The 18,927-nt window shown below is 40.0% G+C and overlaps 1 protein-coding gene across 1 annotated transcript in view; it reads right to left on the bottom strand.

Moving 5' to 3' along the window:
* Window positions 1-18,675, bottom strand: part of stim2 (stromal interaction molecule 2) — a 47,195-nt gene extending 28,520 nt beyond the window's left edge. Inside the window, exon 1 of the mRNA XM_023346484.1 lies at window positions 17,377-18,675. Coding sequence (XP_023202252.1) covers window positions 17,377-17,503 — 127 coding nt within the window. The 5' untranslated portion in view covers window positions 17,504-18,675. The remainder of the gene's footprint in view (window positions 1-17,376) is intronic.
* Between the last annotated feature and the right edge of the window lie 252 nt (window positions 18,676-18,927).

The following is an 18,927-nucleotide window of genomic DNA, read 5'->3' as shown; positions in this document are numbered from 1 at the left end:
AAAATAATAACATTTCTATTTGACATTATTTAAATTGAGGTGGTAACAATCAAACCGTTTTTTTAGCGGTACAAGAAATCACTTAGATCATGCTATACAATGTTTAAGCATATTGTTGTTTGTTTTTTTGTTTTGTTTGCGTACGTCCAATTTAAAATGTGATGATATTTTTGAACCAAGGTTATGCTGTGAGTATCGTCACACCGCCTATATGAAACCAGTGCTTCCCTAAAATAATTCAGCGGCTTCCAAAACTTAACACACCACTGTTAAAGTTGCAGCGTTTTGAAATTTAATAAAAATGTGACTTATGTGCCATTTAAAAAAAACATAGAGGAAGACGGTTGGATACAAGTGCATGCTTTATAGAAGCAACTTTTCCTTCAGGTTAGTCTTTCATCCTTTTTTGAGTTCATCTCTACTGTCAATCTGATGAAACAGAAACACAGTTCGGATCTCCTAGTAGTAGCCATTAAACGCAGTACCAATACTGCATAGGACTGCGGATAATGAACGTATATTAGGTAATTACAGAGTTGCATTCATGCCATTAACAACGTTTGGTGAAGCTTTGGTTTAGCACAGCAGGAAAGCGCTTTTATGGCAGGCACTGAGGTTTGCACAACAGCCAAATACACTCTTCCACTGCCAACACAGCAGCTGTAACCAGATGCACGTTTTTCAATAAAAGCATGCTGGTGGAAATAATGCATTGCTTTCCCTGGTATCTTTATTGGCTACTTTCAGGCTGAGGTTTGTTTGCAGTGAACTAACAAAACATCAACTTGTAAAATTGACATTATTTATTTTGTTTAATGCCAACTGTACCATCACTGCAACATTAAGCAGTGTCACTGCCTGTTGCGAGTTTTAATGCGCCTCTACTCTGAAAAGCAAGATTCTAAGAATCAGTTTGTAAAGAGCTAATTGTTCTTGCAAATGCATCAGGAAGAAGCATTCTGGTTGTCTGGCATGAGGAATGCAAAATATGTTTGCATTCCTGATCCTCAGGGTTTGTTTGCAGGAAATCCCCAGGGTTCACCTTTGGCTCATTAAATTTGAATCAAGATAAGTGTTACTGCAGCTGCTGCAGGGGAGTTTAGATAAGGTCAGAGTCCACATCAGCAAGACTCGGAGCCAAGATGTAAAAGCTGCCCCAATGTAGGTAGGCAGTCGAGTCTTTTTAAGTCGCCATTTTGCCTTCTCTGTGTGTTTTACGAAAGGGCCGATTGGGAAAGGGGAGTATAGGTCAGCCCATCTCTGTTACGCAACACACTCCTTAAACGACATACCGACAGGAACAAGTCGGTTGACGTTGTTTTGGGGCAAGTCGGGTCCTGTGTGAAGGAACGAGGTGCTTAGATTTGAAGTAAGATTGAAATTAGTGTATTTTGCAAAACTGCGATCGAAGCCCTTTTTTTCGCATCACACTAGTCATGTGATCTACAACCGGGTGTTACTACTGGCGGAAAAGACGAAGAAGACAACAGGAAGTGGTAGAAAGACGAACAAACTTATTCACGTGTGATTCCAATTACATTTTTTATATAAGTGAAACATTGCAATTGCAAAATTGTGGGAGTTCTTTCAGCAAAATTTAGCAATTGCAAAATTTTGTCAACTCTGTTGCTAATTTCGTTGTGCACAACAAAGTTTTGCACACATTTGTAACGCAAACACAGCCAGTAAGTGTCTGTCTATCTAAGCTTTGCTCTGCGCCAGCTTTAGGTGATGAAAATGGCTCAGCTTTGGTCAATTTTGATGCAAGAGTTAATCTCTTTCAAAATGGTACACCTTCGTACATTGATCATTCTGACAACAAGAGTTTTCTTTGAGCCAAGTAAGGAGCCACAGCAAACATTGAAAAGAAAGGCAATTTAGAGTAACACAAGAACCAAACATGCATTATTTTGGACTGTGGGAGGAAGTTGGAGCACCCAACTTCCTTCCACTGTGTGAACCTGGCTGAGGATGTGATGTCAGAGTGGACCGTCGTACATGATGCCCATGTGGCAGTCTCATAAGTCAAGCTGACGGGTCAGTATTAAAGGCGGGTAAATAAAGCTTCGGGAGAGTCTACCATTTCAGCTCATCAGCAACCGTTAGTAAGACACAAATATCATCAGCCACCGGCGAGAGCAGAGGTATGAGAAGGGTGGAAGAGGGGCAGTTAAACAAGATACAGAAAGGGTTTGTTACTCTCAGTTTTCACAAGTTAGTCACAAGAGTGCAATGTTAAAAACAGACCCCATTTTAAGAAGCGCTCTTATCCAAAAGTAGTTTGGGTATCGAAATGAGTCACTTAACAGAAACTGAATCCGACTGGCAACTGGGACCTGGTAAGACGTGTTTCAGCGCTGATGCTTTACCATTATTCATTTGATGATGTGCTGACAGATGAGTCTTTAAACTCCGTGTGTCGCAGCCAGGCGTGGCAGAGGAATGTGTTGCAACAAAGTCACCAATGAGCAGCACACACAAATATATGATTTGTGTGTTGTGCGATGACAAGACAACCACTGCCATCCACAAACACAAATATGGGTTCTTGAAAGAAGCCTTGATAAGCCACCTCTGTAAGCTGTATTCAACATGTCTGAACGGACCTTCGTCCGCTCCGAAGGATGACAGAATACAGAACATATCAAGCACATAGCATAGGAGGAGGTGGATCAGCTCAGGGATCTGCGGTTGCAAAAACAAACGACTGTGACGTCTTGCCGGCTTACAGGAGCCCACTCCTTTTGCGAAAAATCTTGAGCATCTCAACCAACGGTAATCCTCTGCTTGGGCAACAGCTTGAAACAAGAGGGCAGATGAAGAGGAAGGGCCTCAACATCTCGCTTAGTCTGATGAGAAAACTTCCAGAAAAGGAGACGTTCCCTGCTTTCTCTCAGGAATGTTTGAGTAAGAACCAGAACACGGGATGTGCGATGTAGGCCTCAGACGCGAGGGGGAAAGGGCACTGCGAGGCCGAGCAATCATTTAATTAGCTGAACTCGACACGCTCCTCAGGACAGGAGGTTAATGGAGTGAGTGTCTACAGAGAGACAAAGGGGATAGTTGAAGAAAAGCATGATGGGAGTTCAGTATGTACATTCAGTATATATTGTACAAAGGCCAAAAACAGTAGAAAATAACTTCTGCTACTGAGCGTGCCTCCTTGTTAATCCCAGCTGGGATTATGTGTTCCCCCATCTCTTACGGGGCCTCAGGGATGGAAAGCTAAAGAGAAGAGGACAAATGTGTCTTTTCTTTCAGCAGAAAGAAAATAATTTTTATACACACATAAATTAAGGTTAGGATTTCTGAAAAAAGCCCTGCAAACACTCTTGTGCCAAAAGTGTTCACTCACCCTCATTAAATTCAGGTGTTCTACGAAGTTTCATTGCCACGTGTATAAAACTCAGAACAATGGAAAATGCTTCTACAAACATCTGAGGAAGAATTGGTTCCAGTCGTGAAATTTCCTCACTACTAAATATTCCACAGTTAGAGGCATTAAGAGTGATTGAAAAAGACAGAAACTCAGCCACAAAGTGGTGGATCATATAAAATTACAGAGCAGGGTCAGTAGATGATGAGGCTCGCAGTGAGCAGAGGTCACCAAGTTTATGCATTCAGTAGCTACAGACCTCCCAACTTCAGATTACTTCAAGAACAGGCTACAGAGAGCTTCACAGAATGAGTTTCCATTGGCAAGCAGCTACTTCCAAGCCTTATATCACCAAGTTCAATCCTAAGCATCAGATGTATTAGCCTTTCTGGGTGTTTTCACACCTCATACTCTGGTAGACTCAGTTTGATTGGGAACCAAAATTGCAACATTCGCTACATTTTCAACTGCTGCTGTTTGCTTTCACACTGCACTGTGCCAAATGTACCAAACTCTTTAAGCAACCCGTTCGTACCCTCACCCAGTGGTGGCGCTGTACTAAGAACTTCTGAAGGAAACTATGCAAAGGTCTCTGAGCACAACCTCCTTCTTCACAACATGTAAACCAAAATGAAGATTTTAGCAGTTGTAGATTTTTTTCTTCTAGCAAATGTGCCAAAAACACAACTCTTCAACAATGGGTTCAGCATGAGCGGAAGATGAGGCTTGCATGTTTGTTTTGGTTATGGTTACCTAGAACGCCATGTGCTTTTGTCCACTTCCTGCTTTTGGAGCGGTCGCCGCTCTGCTTGGCACAGAATTGTGAACTGCACAAGAATTCACTTCAACCCGTACTGAGACCTAGGTTTTTAGTTGAACTAGAGTTCACTTTTTGGCACCAGAGTTCGATTAAGCACTTAAGCTTTTTTGAGCATACCAAGATTTTTGATACTATTTCATGCTCTCAATTACTGTATGTGGATCAGTGTGAATTCCTCCTGTTCCAACATGAGTGCACCAATACATAAAGCAAGCTACACGAAGACTTGTGAAAGTTGTTGTGTAAAAGCTAGAGGAACCTGCACAAAGTCCTGACCACCTTGGGAGAACTTAAGACTGGACACCATTAGCCAAGTCTTGTTGTCCAACATGAGTGTCTGACCTCATAGATGTGCTTCTGGAAAAATGGCCATACAATCCTATAAAAACACTCCTAAACCATGAGGAAATCCTCCCCAGAACAGTAAAAGCCATTGTAGCTGCAAAGAACACAAGTTGACACAAATGGTATGAACAGCACCTTAAGCTTTGCAACACGATTACAGCAAAATGAATAAAAAGAGCTGAAAAAGTGTGGGGAGAGGAGAAACATTGTCGAGATATAAATTTGTTTATATCTCAACAATCTCAAGGGAATTATTAGAATAACAAAACACCAAAGACAGGAATCTCAAGTCACACTTTAAACAATATTTCTAGTTGTGAGCAGACGAGCGGGTTGAGCAACTGAATGAGGCAGAACGCAACAAAAATAAAATAAAACTTTTCCCAGGTGCTTCAAGAAACAATGGGAAGATCCCTTGTCACGCTTTTCATTTGAATTGACTTGTGTGGAAAGGTTTCCAAATATAATTCCTGGAAATTCACACAACGATGGAGCACACCTTGTCCATACAGGTTTTTTACTTCCTTAAAATGTCTCAGACTGACTAAGCTGGAAGAAGAGTTCCTGGTGGGAATTTATCACTTAATCGTTGAAGGGATACAAACGTAAGGCTTTAAAGTGTGACTTTAGGTCTATTCTTAGACAAATGAGGGACAATAAACACATAGGCTGTCTGTCACTCACATAAAATCTCTTCCACAATCCTTTAATTTGCAAAACAAGAACCTGTCCTGGTTCAGCACATCACTTTTTCCATCTACAACCGTCTGCTTTAGATCAGTAAACGCCCGAACAGCGAGATAACAAACGTTTCTGCCTTTTGGCAGCATACTACTCTGAGGCATGCAGCTTTATGCTTCAGACAAAGTAACTGTCAAAACTCCTGATTTTACAAGTGATTATGTCTGTTGATGATCGGTTAATAAAGTAGGTTCAACGCGTAATTAATTAGTTCCAGTTGACTGCTACTTTCAGTCTGAAGTCCTACAGAAACAGCAAGGGTAGACTTCATTTTTTTACCTATTGTTTTATTATTTCGTCCTTCATGCACTGTTCTACTCGGAGGGATCCAAAATGTTAGAATGCTAGTAATTGTAATAAATACACATTATAACTTGTGTAAAGCAGTCAAAAGTACAATACTCCACGTTGCTTATTCTTGATTTAGGATTTCTTATAATTGATACTTTCAGCATTGAATCTTACATTTATGTTGTATCATTAAGTTGTATCAAAATCCAAGGCCGAGTCTCTGGAGAGGCCAACGAAGACTTTTATTGGTAGCAAGGAAATGCCAGGAACAAAATGTTCAAACTACCACTGTTACTGTTCAAATTTACGAGGTTTTTGTGCCGAGTTTCTCAGTTGGGAGATTTGTTAATTTACAACAAAATATAGATTTGGTTCTTCTCCAGCATCCTGTGCGTGTCCTTCATCTTCCTGCAAGACCGGATTCCGTCCTGTTACTTTTTTCTTTGCCGCTTCTAAATTTGGATGCGAGGATGGAAGGTAAAAGTAAGAGATGAACTCCAGAAAACCTGCAGGTTAAAATGAAAATGTAACAAATAGTTTTCAGAATAAAGCTGCTGGTGTTTACTGCTAGCATATGAATAGCACAACTTCCCACATATTTATTCTTAAATTGTATTTTTGTGACCTCTTCTCTGTCACCAAAACACTTTAGATGTGTTCCACATGTTAAATTAATTGTACAGAAAATGCAATATTACAGGTTAACTAGCTTGAATATGTTTTTGGACCAACAAGGGTAATTCACAAATCTTACTATTTTAATGGTGTGTTGAAAAACGGGAAATTCAAGGTTGAAGAGGTCGTTTTAGATACATTTTAATTTGTAGTTTTTAAAAAACAAGAAAGAAAATCTAGAAGTAATCAAGGTGATTCATCCTTCAGTTTTTATTTATTTTTAATATTTTTTTATTGCTTAACCAAAGAGATTGGAACACATCACAACTTTGTGAAAGGTTGCTACCAACAACACGTCTAAATATTCCTCTTATATTTGGTTCTTTTCTGTTTTTTGCTGTGTGTTTGTTTTTGTGGACACACCATAACATATGTTTTATTATAAGAATGTTTGATTAGTAATTCAATGACAAGCATCTTTAAGGTCTTCCCTCAAAATTGGGACATGTACTAATTGAAGTTGGACAATTAGTATTTGAAAAACATTTTTATTTATCATATTTTGAGTAAAAGGTAAAGTAAAACTCACCACAGGAAACTTTAGTAAAGCAAATGTTGTAGAGGGTTCCTGTGTTTTTGAGACAATGTGCTTCTTTTGTTGTTGTTTTTTTCCTTTTTGCAAAAACGTAACAAATATCTGTGTGTAAAGGACACAATGACCCACAAAGGGTGGGGGACTATTTGTCCAAAAGCAGCTTTCTAACAGGCTTAACAAAAGTCAGTATTTTATTAAATTAAAAATGGTTAGGTGTCTTTGTGTAGAGGAAACCATAGGCCAAAGAAAAATTCTTTACATCTTGGAATAAGTCTGAAGAAATATTGATAAAGACCAATGTTAAAGGTAATGAGGAACCGCAGCTGCTTGGTAGGATAAATTGTCAATTTTGGGATCAAAATAAAGCTCAACTACCAATGGAAGGATAACTCGGCTAATTTTACGGATTTAATCTATAAGGAAAAATAACCTGGGTTCTTGAGAAATGAAAAGAACCCTAAATTTGAAATAAATTTTCTAGTAACCATCAGGCGTTAATATGAAAAGAGAAATAAACTGAGCTACCTGTTTAAATACTTTTCTCTAGGTCACGTCTTGTAAATGACGCTGTTATGAGTACCGGTCAGAGCATGACCGTCAGTGGAGGCAGAACCGAGAAGTGACAGCATACCAAAGAAATCCACACCACTCGCTGCCCTCCTTACCCGGGCCCACTGCATCACGTGCCCTCTGCCAGGGGAAAGTCCCTGAAATCTGAGGGGGCCGCTTCTCCGTGCTCATGTCCGGCATTAAATCTCAAAAATTCACCTGAAAATATGTATGCAGTGTACATTGCCGAGCAAGAAATGGCAAACAATACAGCGACGATGCCCCTGTAACAGTTTTAGATCTCTGTGAAGGACACAACACTGGTTTCTTCCGGTGTTAAGGTGAGAAGTATTATCACGGTGGGAGCCCACTCTCTCTGTGACCCCTATCCGTCTTTTATCCAGGAGGCATTGAGCCGCCGCTGGGATTGGCTTCTGTTTCAAGAAACCGACAAAGGTGAGTTTCTGTGGCGCCTGCAGTAAAACAAAGTCATCTGTCCAATTTATCATCAAGCATAACTATCAAAAGAGTTTGAGTAATTGATCATCCAACCCTTTAAGCTACTGCATAAGAAAACTAAAAATAGAGGAAGCGACACCTAAAAAGGGAACCGAGACTATTTTCTTTTCTACTCAGCTTTATGCATATAGATCCGCAACTCTTTACGTCTTTCTATGCTGTTGCTGGTAATGAAGGGCTCACCCAGCTTGTGTGCTGCCAGCTGGGGACATCAACGCCTTAAAATGAGCAGCACAGGAACAACAATAGACTCCCGTTCCTCTGGGGATGTGTGAGGGCAGCCTCTGCTACTGTAAGCTGCTACTCACAGCAGGAAACAATTTACAGCGGAGCACACTGACCTACATCTCCCGGTGAAACAGTGAATCAGCTTATTGACTGCAAAGGGGGCCTCTGCTTATGGACGCATTATCTGAAACACCTTTTAGATTCTAGTAACATTTAAATTATTTTATCAAACATATACTGGACAAGAACCGGAGATTCGAAATCACCCTTAAAATTGTGATAGGTGGATCTCTATACAACAAATTGCCGCCCAACCAACTTTCAGCACTCTCTTTGGATGTGATCTTGGTCACAGAAACACAATCCTATCAAGCTAAAAAAGCTTCGCGTCACTTGTAGATCAGTTTGTCACCATGGCGACGGACCTCAGGAACAATAATGAGCATCCTGGATCCACAGGGGCAATGTTAGTCACAAGGACATGGGGGAGTATTTTGAAAACTTCCTCCACTTGCTAATAGGGTAGATAAAGGGACTTAAGAACTTGGGATGAGAGGTGACACAGCAATAAGGTATCCAGAAACAGCCGTGTTTTGAATGCAGTCATTAAAAAGTTAATGCCATTCGTGTAAAAAATTTATTTTAAAATGTTTCAGTTGTTTATCCAAAGTTTGCTCCCTGGGTGAACTTGCTCTATAGCTGCGTTTCTATTACAAATGTGCAAAAAACTTTGCCAATATTCCGCTAATGTCGAAGGAGTTTCCTTTAAACATGAAACGTAATTGAAATCACACGTGAATATTTTAGTTCACACAATGTCATTAAGAAACATACCGCGTCATTATCCTGCCACCAATTTCTTCTTCATCTTTTCTAGCAGTAGTAACATTTGCTTTTGATCACGAGCCAAAAAAAGTGTTTATATTGCAGTTTTACAAAATACACAAATTGTGATGCAGTCAAAAAAAACACCTCATCCTAGCGCAAAAACTTTTTATTAAAAAAAACTGATTTTTTTCTCTTTTAAACTGCCATGTTTCCATTAAGCAAATTTATTTTTATTATCCCAATTTGCCCAATTACGTTGTCAAAGAAATTGCAGCAAGAAAATCAGGAGACTCTCTTGAGCAAAAAGGAATATATATTTAGCTTTGTTATGACAAATTAGCTGCCATCATAGAAGAAATAGAAATATTGCAAACAAATTAAAAAAAAAAAAAAAAAGTCTTGCGGTGGTGCAAAACAAATAGTTATGTAGAACTCCAGCACCATCATCATTGTTTTTGTCTGTGACAGAGCAAGCACTTTTCATTGCTGCTATATATTTAGGCAGCTGCATCAAGATCAGTGACTTATAAGCTCCAAACAAAGTGATAAAAAAAGACTGCATGTTTGTGATTTCTCTGGAGCCTGCAGAGCTGACCGTGCACAGTGGAAGGATGCACAAGGTAGCCAACGTAATGAAGAATAACACGTTGTGCACAACACAATGATTAGCAGAGTGTGTTCCATCAGAGACCTCTGCAATTCTGCATTAATAAAGACTAGTACAGGTGGTTCCACCTAAACATAGCTATAATTATTCCCAGACTTACTGGACTGCCATTATCTCCTACTGCTCCCCATTTATGTATTATTCGAAGTTAATACAGCCATAAACTTTGTGTTCCCTCAGTTTTTTTTTTCTCTCATAGAAAATCCTCCTATTTCAGTAGTTCTGTGTCTTTTTCCCAGATGGAGCCATTAATGGAGATATTGCTGTCATTAACTTTTTCTTAGGAGTGGTATTCCTAACTTTCTGTGTCTAAATGAGTTTTCCACAGACAGAGCTAGTGACCAAGGTGTTGCTCCCACTGCGTTAGTGTACTGTTAGTTTTTGCATAGAAAGCTCTTCTGGTTATCTCTGTTTTTAGCTGGGGGGTTTTCCTATACTGATTCACTCACAAAGCGATTGCTGCCTATGCGTGCATATGAAATACTCCTATGTTTTTCTAAATGTGGTTTCATCTGTTTTATAGATGGACAGAGTAACTACTACCAATAACTATGAGTACTATTCTTGTTTATTTTTCTCATAGACGGTATCACTAACTCAGTGTTTGTGTCCTCTATTGTCGCCACAAACTTGCTTACGGTTAGACAATTTTGAATCTGACTGGATTGCATTTTTTGGACTGGATTGGACTATGTGCAATTGTATCTAAATCTGTTTATTGTATTGGAATAAATTGGATTGATTTTGAAATGATTATTGATCAAATTGTATTTTATATTGTTGGATGTGAATTGGATATTTTGCCTTATAAACGGTTCTGAGATTATTCTTTTTATTTTTTTTTTCAGGGCGGTTTAAGTGATTTGTGAAAAAGCTATAGGGTGGGTGCAAACTTTTCTCATAAGTAAAGAAAAAGGACAAGGCGTGTTGAGAACGAGGACATTATGAAACGTTCACATTCACACTGCGACCCCAGGGCAAACCAAAATTTTTCTCTTAAGACTCCGGCTCATCCTGTCTTTCCTCAAATGTGCGCGTGTCAGATTGATAGAATGAAAGGCTGGCCGACAGCAGCATGCAAATTCCTGCGCTCCCAGCAGAACTTAAGCAAGCAGTCAGAAGATAGGCAAATGTTGAACCTCCCCTCCAAACAAATCCCTTTATTAATGCAATCAGTGAGCCATGAGATGATAAGAGTCACCTCCGATTGGTCTGAAAACACAGCAAAAGACAAATTGACTTTGCCCAAAAGTTTGACCGAGCTACAGATGCTAAAGGAATGCAAGCTGCATGTGTTTATTCTGATGCACAGCAGCCACTTACCGCATATTAAGATTACATAACGCATCTGCCTGTAACCAAGACAACTATCAACCCGCCGGCTCATCACATCGCAACCAGAGGGAAGCGCAATGTTTGTCGAAACGCCAAACAAGAAGATTAAAGTGGGAGAGGTCACATTTGTACAAAACAGACACCTCCCTGTTGTCCGTCTCAAAAATGCTCCTCCACTTGCTCCTTCAAATCACCGCCGGTGATTTATGATGTGTATTGTTGTACAAAAAGCACACACAGAGTGATATACTGTGGTCCCCGAAGGTGCATTCCCAGTAAAGCAGGAACTGTAAAATGTTGATAAAATTCACAGCGAGGAACACGGGCTGTCAGATGCTTCAAGGAGGCAATAAAATACAGTTGCAACCTGGTGAAAAACATCTTCCCAACTTTGGTGTTTAATCCAAATCACATAAAACCAAGACAAGCAACAAGACTTGATGAATAACTTTCCATCAAGAGGACATTCGTTAGAGCATGTCCTCTAATGAATTTCAGATTAATCTTGTAATTATGCTTTTTTGGACTAAACCAACGGAGAGGAGAAAGGGAGAGGGACTAAAAGTTATCAATTATTTCCACATCCCTTTGTAGTTTGTTGGCTTAACGATGTATAATAAGAAGTAGCAGACACATTATAAATTAGTCGGACTGCAGGGACTTGCGACTTTTGTGAAGCAAAAAAAAAAAAAAAAGAGGTAATTCTGAAGAATTGAACAATGATGTTTTTCCACGACGTAGTCCGGTAGGCACGGTTCGATTGGGGACCAAGGTTGAAACGCACTACATCAAACAATCCAAACCCTTTGAAAAACTTGTTAGTTCCTTGGCAGTGCTGGTGCTACACCAGGAACAACTCAAGGAAACAACGCAAATGCAGTACCTCGAAGTAAAGACATTAAGTGCAACTTCCTTCTTCACAAAATGCAAACAAGAATGGAGCGGTGCCAGATTTTAACTGATGTAGGATTTCTCTCTTGTATTTGGTAAAAGAGCACAAGCCAGTTCTTCCGAATAGTGCAAGACACACGCATTTGTTTTGGTTGTATTTACCCAGAATGCCCTGCGCTGTAGTCAGTTTCCTGCTTATGAAGCACTCTCACATAGGCACACAAATTCTGACAGTGGTCAACAATAAGTAAGCTAAATGTAGGTAGATTGCTAGAATAAAAACCGTATATTTTGTCACCAAAATTCTGAAACACTTTGAAATAATAGTGGGAGTGCATGTTTATAATTGAGTCAGCATGTTCAACTTTATCTTGTCTGGATTAAACAACACGCAAGATTCAAACCAATGCACCTAATCCTTGCTTTTAAAACAAAGTGCAACTGTATTTTACATAATCATTACCATGACATCCATGTCCATCATGGCTGAAAGTAAACCTCTGGCCAGGACAGTATGTACTCAGAGATTTAGCGTTAAATTTCTAAGCTTAAAGTCAACATTTCCATTTCGAAACATCTGCAGTTATCCCTCCAATAACCGGTTATGTGCAACCCGTGGCCTGATCTTTGAACATCCCAAATCACAGGGGGGATATACCTGACCCACCTACAGTTTCACCGCCTTGCTGCTCCCAGCAGGCTAAATGGCAGCTTTGAAGCCTGAGAGGATTGGATAGCAGCAGCCTTCATCTCTGAGCTTGACTAAAAAGTCAGAAATCTGCAGGCCTTCCAAATGAATTTTCATACCGCAAATATATAAAAATATGAATTAGATCATTACTATTCTGTGTTGTTTCTATCTTGTCATTGTCATTGACAGGGAAATGCTTTCTGAAAGGGACACATTTTACAAAGGTAAGAGAAGAAGAATGAAATGTATTGACTACTTCACTAACAGATGACTTAAGTAATGACTATAACAGCACCGCCACTTCACAGCCTTTTAATGGAAAACCCCCAAAACTATCCGGACCCTTTGAAAATCCGAGAGCAACTGAAACATATTAGATCGTAAGGAGACCTCAGCACGAACACACTCAAACAGAGACTTGTGTTTTCTTAGCCTGACACCAGGGCAGCTGACCTTTCCAGGGAGCCGTGTGGGAAACGGCTAACACTGCGGTCATGTTTACTGACATTGTATTAAATCACTGCCATCTCTGCGTCCACTTTGTTCCACTGTGTGCTGGAGAGAGGGTCGCCGCCGGCCCCTGGGCCGCTCTCACGCTGGAAAAGGCAGAGCGTGCCTCTGCCTTATTAATCAATAAACCGTATATATCCTGGGTTTATTTTCAGCGACTGGATTCACACTTGTAAAGACACGGTCCTGAATGTTTATCAGCTGTCTCGGATGAGGTTTATTACCTTCTCCTGCAGCTCTGCCACACGTGGGTGGGACGTATTGGGTGGATATGCATATTTAAATGAATTTAAGGCTAAACATTTGTCAGGCTGCTTGTGACACTGGGGCACATATTGGTCTACATAACAGCTCACAAAGGAAGAGGAGTAAAACAGGAAATAGAATAAGAAACTAGGGTTTACTTTGGATTTATCTAAGACTAACGTTGAAGAGGAAAACTAACATTTACATCAGGGAAGCATCTTTAAAATGAAAAATCTGCTTGCAGCTGTACAAAATTTCTTGTGGGGACAGTTAAAGTGGAAAAAAATTAAAAAATGAAAGAACAGATAAATAAAATACCAAAGACAGCTAAACTACAACCTCTGATGAGGGTCGTGTAATTTATTATTAAATTACTGGTCTGTATTAGAAAATAACAATCATCATAGAACTCAGAGACTTACATAAAAGACTATTTAAATGCAACTTGGATAAATCTACTAAGCACGCTCCATCATTATGTTAGTCATAAAAGCCCTTTTAGCAGCAATACTTTGTCATAATCCTTTTCTGTATGACTTTATAAATCTCTTCCATCTCTGCGACAACATTGCCTCGAGCCAATTTGGTTTGAGAGTGTACATTTATGCACGACCACCGTGGCATTTCCGACAGGCAAGTTGCTCACTTTTCCACAGTTTTTTTATAGGCATTTATGCTGATATGCTGTGTTTGGTCTCCAAACATCTCCAATGTGGTCTTATATATCCAAGGACTCCTTATCAAATCTAAAGCGGATGTTTTCTCCTGGTAACTCTTCAAAACAAGCCATACTTGTTCATTTTCTTTTTTGAACGTCATACAATGCAACATTTAACACACTAAATGAGGCCCACAGAAGCTGAAATTGAGCTCTTGGGTTATTTGGAATCTCTCATAACATTAGATAATAACCATGTGGTAAATTTGTTTAAATTTGTGGGATATTCACTCCGGGAAAGATGGGAAACTGTTCAATGTTTTCGTGCCACTAATATTTGTTACCAGAGAATGGATTTTAAATTGTTCGAAAATTACCTCGAAACCCTTCCCATCTTCTTGTTTATTACAGAGGGTTGTTTTTGTTTTTCACAAAAAAGAAAGACAGTTGAAATGGCAAGAACATAAATTAGAGAGAGAGAGAGAGAGACGGTCTGGGGGAAAAATTGTCCCTATAGTGGCTTGTTTTTTCAAACAGTGCTCTAAAGGTAAAAGCCTAAACAGCTTATATCCAGGATGTGTGGGGTCTGGAGAGACGTTAGCTGCCCTTTTCTTGACCTTAGACCTTTACAAGTCCTGAAGGGGGGGGAGGTCAACCCTGATGATTCTCTCTGCAGACCTAACTGATTGTTGTCGGACCTGTCCTGTCAAAGTAACCCAACTCCTGCTTTTAGAAAGAGCGCTCACAATTGTCGATCAACTGATTAAGAGAACGGGCTTCTAGAATCCCTTCTAGAAAATTACTGCAAACAGGGTATACTTAGTTTTTTTTTTCTTCATTAATGTGTTGACCATCATGAACATTTTCTCTTCCAAAATAACCAGACAAAATCATCATAAAAGGTAACACTTATTAAGACCATAAAATATAAAAGAAACTAACTACACAAAGTACAAAAAGTAATATTCTAATAAGCTGATTGAAAAAATACATTGTGGCTTCCAGAATCCTAATGTGCACCAGAGCATATTCACATCTTTGGATAATACCTTTAAGTCTTATCTTTTGGACGGGCTCAGCAGAAAGCCTGCTACTCGCGATGCCTTAATTTATCCGTCAAACAACCATGCTTCACACTGAGGTGAGATCACAATTAAATAAGTCTGGGGGTACAGCAGTTAGAAAGTGCCCTCGCTGTTTTTAAGTTACTACCAGCGACACTTTTTGTTCAACTCCGATAAATTCGTAATAAAGTGGAGGACGAAAACACGAATGACCCATTTTTAGAGCAGGTTTTTGTGGCTGAGTATTTGCCAGCAGGGCAACATCAACTTCCTGGACTTTCTCCTGGTCACATGGCAACAGAGCCTTTGAAAAGAAACTGTTTCCTCAAAGGAGACAAAACTATGAAGTGAACAAAGTGTCTGGAGAAGGAGAACACGGATTCAGTGTACAACATACAACCTTCACAAACTATAACAATGCCCCAGGTCCAGGTGGTTCCAGGTTACATCAGGTATACTTCAGCATTGTCTCGCTCTTCAACTGTCATCTTTAAGGTCAGACATCGAAGAAAAGCTACGCCTGTTAATAAGTCAACACTTGCTCACTCTTTAGGCTGAGCCATCGATGTCAAGTGTTGCTTTTTTTTAGGCCTGAATGATTCATATGCCACTGTTAAGTGATTAATTTCAGAAAAAAAGAGCATTTTGTAAAACAAATCTTTAGAATAAAGCGGATTTATATAAGCATCTTGTGTCTAAAAAAAGTCTTTTGAAGTCAGAAAAACTGTGGAGTCGCACAAAGCTAAAATAAATGGATGCGACTGACTTCTTGAAAGCTAAAAATAATCATTTTAAAAAAAGGTTGTGTAATGTTCATTTGCATTTTGCCTGACGCTACAACTGAATATGCTGCTTATTTAACAACTTAGGTGGTTGTAATTTCACTACAGTATGTGTGGATTAGAGAAAAGCCTTAACAAATTTAATACACTTTAGCACCCAATTCTTGTTTTACCGACTACGATTTTGTGTTGTGTGATCCTTTCTGCGAAATAAACAACTCAAATAATTCGTTAAAAACCCAAAAAGGAATACATTTATGGCCTTGATGAGCATATGTAAACCTCCGACTGGAATATTAAATAAAGCCAAATGAATAAATAAAGCAAAAGACGGCTGGAGCATATATTAGTGTCCCAAAAGTATTGTATATATCCTTTATGGCACAAAGAAACACATAAGTTGGCGTCTGTATTTAACCCTGCCAGTTAAGGCACAGTGTGAAGAGCTGTTCAGTCTGTTCAATCAATAAAGCCTAGTTAAAGACGGATGCAAATGGGTAGAAAATACTGTTCTCATTAGTTTGTATCAATACTGCAGTTAAAAGGGGGTGAAGGAGAGTGCAGGAGTTCATCTGAGGCTTTAATGATCAAGAACATACAGTGACTTCCTGACATGTACACACTTTGTCCCTGCTATTAACTTTAATGTGTGGCAATAAGAATTTTCTGAGAGCTCATCACAGCCTATTGTATAACTGTACGAGCTTTGAAAATCTGGAGACTTGAAACTTTGCTTAAATTGTTTTGGGGTATTTTTAGCCACAATGTGTTAAAAATTGAGCATCAATTTTAAAGACACAACACAGATTCTCAATTGGATCCAGATGTGGACGTTGACTGGACCATTCTAACAAATGAATGTGCTTTCATCTAAACATTGTAGCTCTGGCTGTATATTTAGAGTTGTTGTTGTGCTGGTAGTAGGCGAACTCAGGTTTTCGTCCAGGATTCTCCTGTATTCATTCATTTTGTCCATCAATTTAACCTTGTTTCCCTATTTAAAACTAGCATCACTAGGGAATAATGCTGCCACCACCATGTTTTGCAATAGGGATGGTAATATTAGGATAATGTGCAGTGTTAATAATGTTTTGTATGCATGCTGAAAGATTTAATTTTGCTCCAACCTTCTTAGAGTGTGTATCCGCTTTCAAATATCTATTTCTTTGTGTTGCTTCTGTCAGATCCGATTAAAAAAACAACACAAAAAGGTTTGTGGTTGTGAGGGATCAAAATGTTAAAAAAAAAAAAAAAAAAAATAGAAGGCAAAGGGGTTGTGAATACTTTTACAAGGTACCACGTGTAAACACAGCATAATTTCCCTGACGTCCTTGATGAATAAAGCCAATACCCTTGCATTTAAAGGGTACCCTTGCATTTTTGCAGCCTGCATTTTAGTCATGTCATGCATTCCTCAGCAACGTACTGGAGGGGGGAAAAAATGCATCACTCTCCATCAATGCGCAGGGCTTTCCTCGGCTTTCCCCGAGAAAACCATTGGGGACCAGAGGGAAACGAGGAGGAGGAGGGAAAGAGGAGGCCGTGTGTTCGGTGGGGGTAAATCCTGCACGCATATTCAAAATATATATAACATACATTACAGGCATGTAGCGGGTAGATCTTACCTGTGATGGCTACATTTGCAGCATCAGACGAGTGGCTTGGCAGATCACTCGAGTAGGAGCACTCCGAGCCCAGTACCGCATAGATGACGAGTCCACGTAGCAATACATTTACTACCATGTAACTCATGGTGGAAATTAGGACGGGAAAATGAGGGAAATCGTATCCTGCGAGGGGTTAATTAATTGCAAAACACACAGCAGTTAGCAGCCTGAATGTAAAGATAAATATTAAAAAAAAAAAAAACAGAATAATTATAACTGCAAAATAAATGCGGTGTCACAAAAACAAAAAGACACCTGTAATAAGGGGAAAGCTAGCTCACAGGAAATATTAATTGACGGTGGGTCAGAAAGGGGAGCTAAGAGGCGCTTCTAATGGTTCCACAGGCTGTTTGAGAGGGGGGCCACCCCATGGCTAATTTTATACATTTAAAAATGTGTATTAGCTTACAAAATCACATGAAGCCTGCAGGAAAGAGCACTCAATAACTACGACGTTAAAAAAAAAGAAATAAATAAAATAAGCAACACACAAGGAGCGTTTTTTTTAACCCAGAGGCTACAATTAGCAAAAAAGAAAAAAAAAAGTGGCGATTTAAATCCTTAGGTTAGAGCTGTGAGTGGGAAGAAAAACACTCCGTGTACTTCCACGTACAGTAGTGTACAAACACCGGCATATTCAGCCTCTTCGCGTCGAACAAGAAAAAACAACAACAACAACAACAAAAATCCCGGTTGCATCAAATATTATCCATTTCTCCGCTCCTCTCCGTGTAGTCCTTCTCCGAGCTGGATATCGGCCGCACACGACATCCGCCTACTTCCCGAATGAAGTTCTTAAAGTCAGCTCTTCGTGGCTCTCCGTGATACAGTATCCTCCCGTCATGTTATCAGCTGCTGCTGCTCGCTATGCTTCGCCTCGCCGGCTGGCTGGCTGGCTGATGGGGACCAGTGGGAGAAGGAAGTCGGTATGCAAAGCGGCTTGACGTGCCGAAAAGGACGGAGGGAGGGAGGGGTGAGGAACTGTAGTCTGCCTCCAAATGCCCCTCGCGTGCGGGACACCATCTGATGAGGAGAGACCTTTTTCTGGGGGTGTTTGTACCTGTATGGAGGTAAATTCAGAGCGCTATCGCCTGCCTGGGTTTAAGCTAATGGTGCCCCCGTGGGTTTACTTTAGTCACACCACGTCAGAACCCACGGAAGCCTCCAGAAACTTAGCGTGGCGTCTTCTTCCACGGTGAAGTGGAGGATGAGCACGTTTTTTTTTTAGCCGCCTCATTGTTCTCCTCCATCGGCCCATCCAAGTTTTCCTCCCCCGACCGAGCGATCCCATTGGCTGGACTGCCCCGACATGGCAGCGTCTGATTGGTTGCTTCCACCAGCAGTCTTCTGTCTGTTTTTGAAGATGCTCCGCGCGCGGAAAACAAAGGGACGCTGTTGCTATTGATGGTCAGCGCAGGGTTTATGGATAAGGCCTTTATAGCGGCCTTGAAACACAGTATATTAGCCTCATGATGCAATTCATGATTCAGATAACATTAAGGTAAAATG

This window comes from Xiphophorus maculatus, chromosome 14 (genome assembly GCF_002775205.1).
Source record: "Xiphophorus maculatus strain JP 163 A chromosome 14, X_maculatus-5.0-male, whole genome shotgun sequence".
NCBI lineage: Eukaryota > Metazoa > Chordata > Actinopteri > Cyprinodontiformes > Poeciliidae > Xiphophorus > Xiphophorus maculatus.
This window is presented reverse-complemented; position numbering and strand designations above follow the sequence as displayed.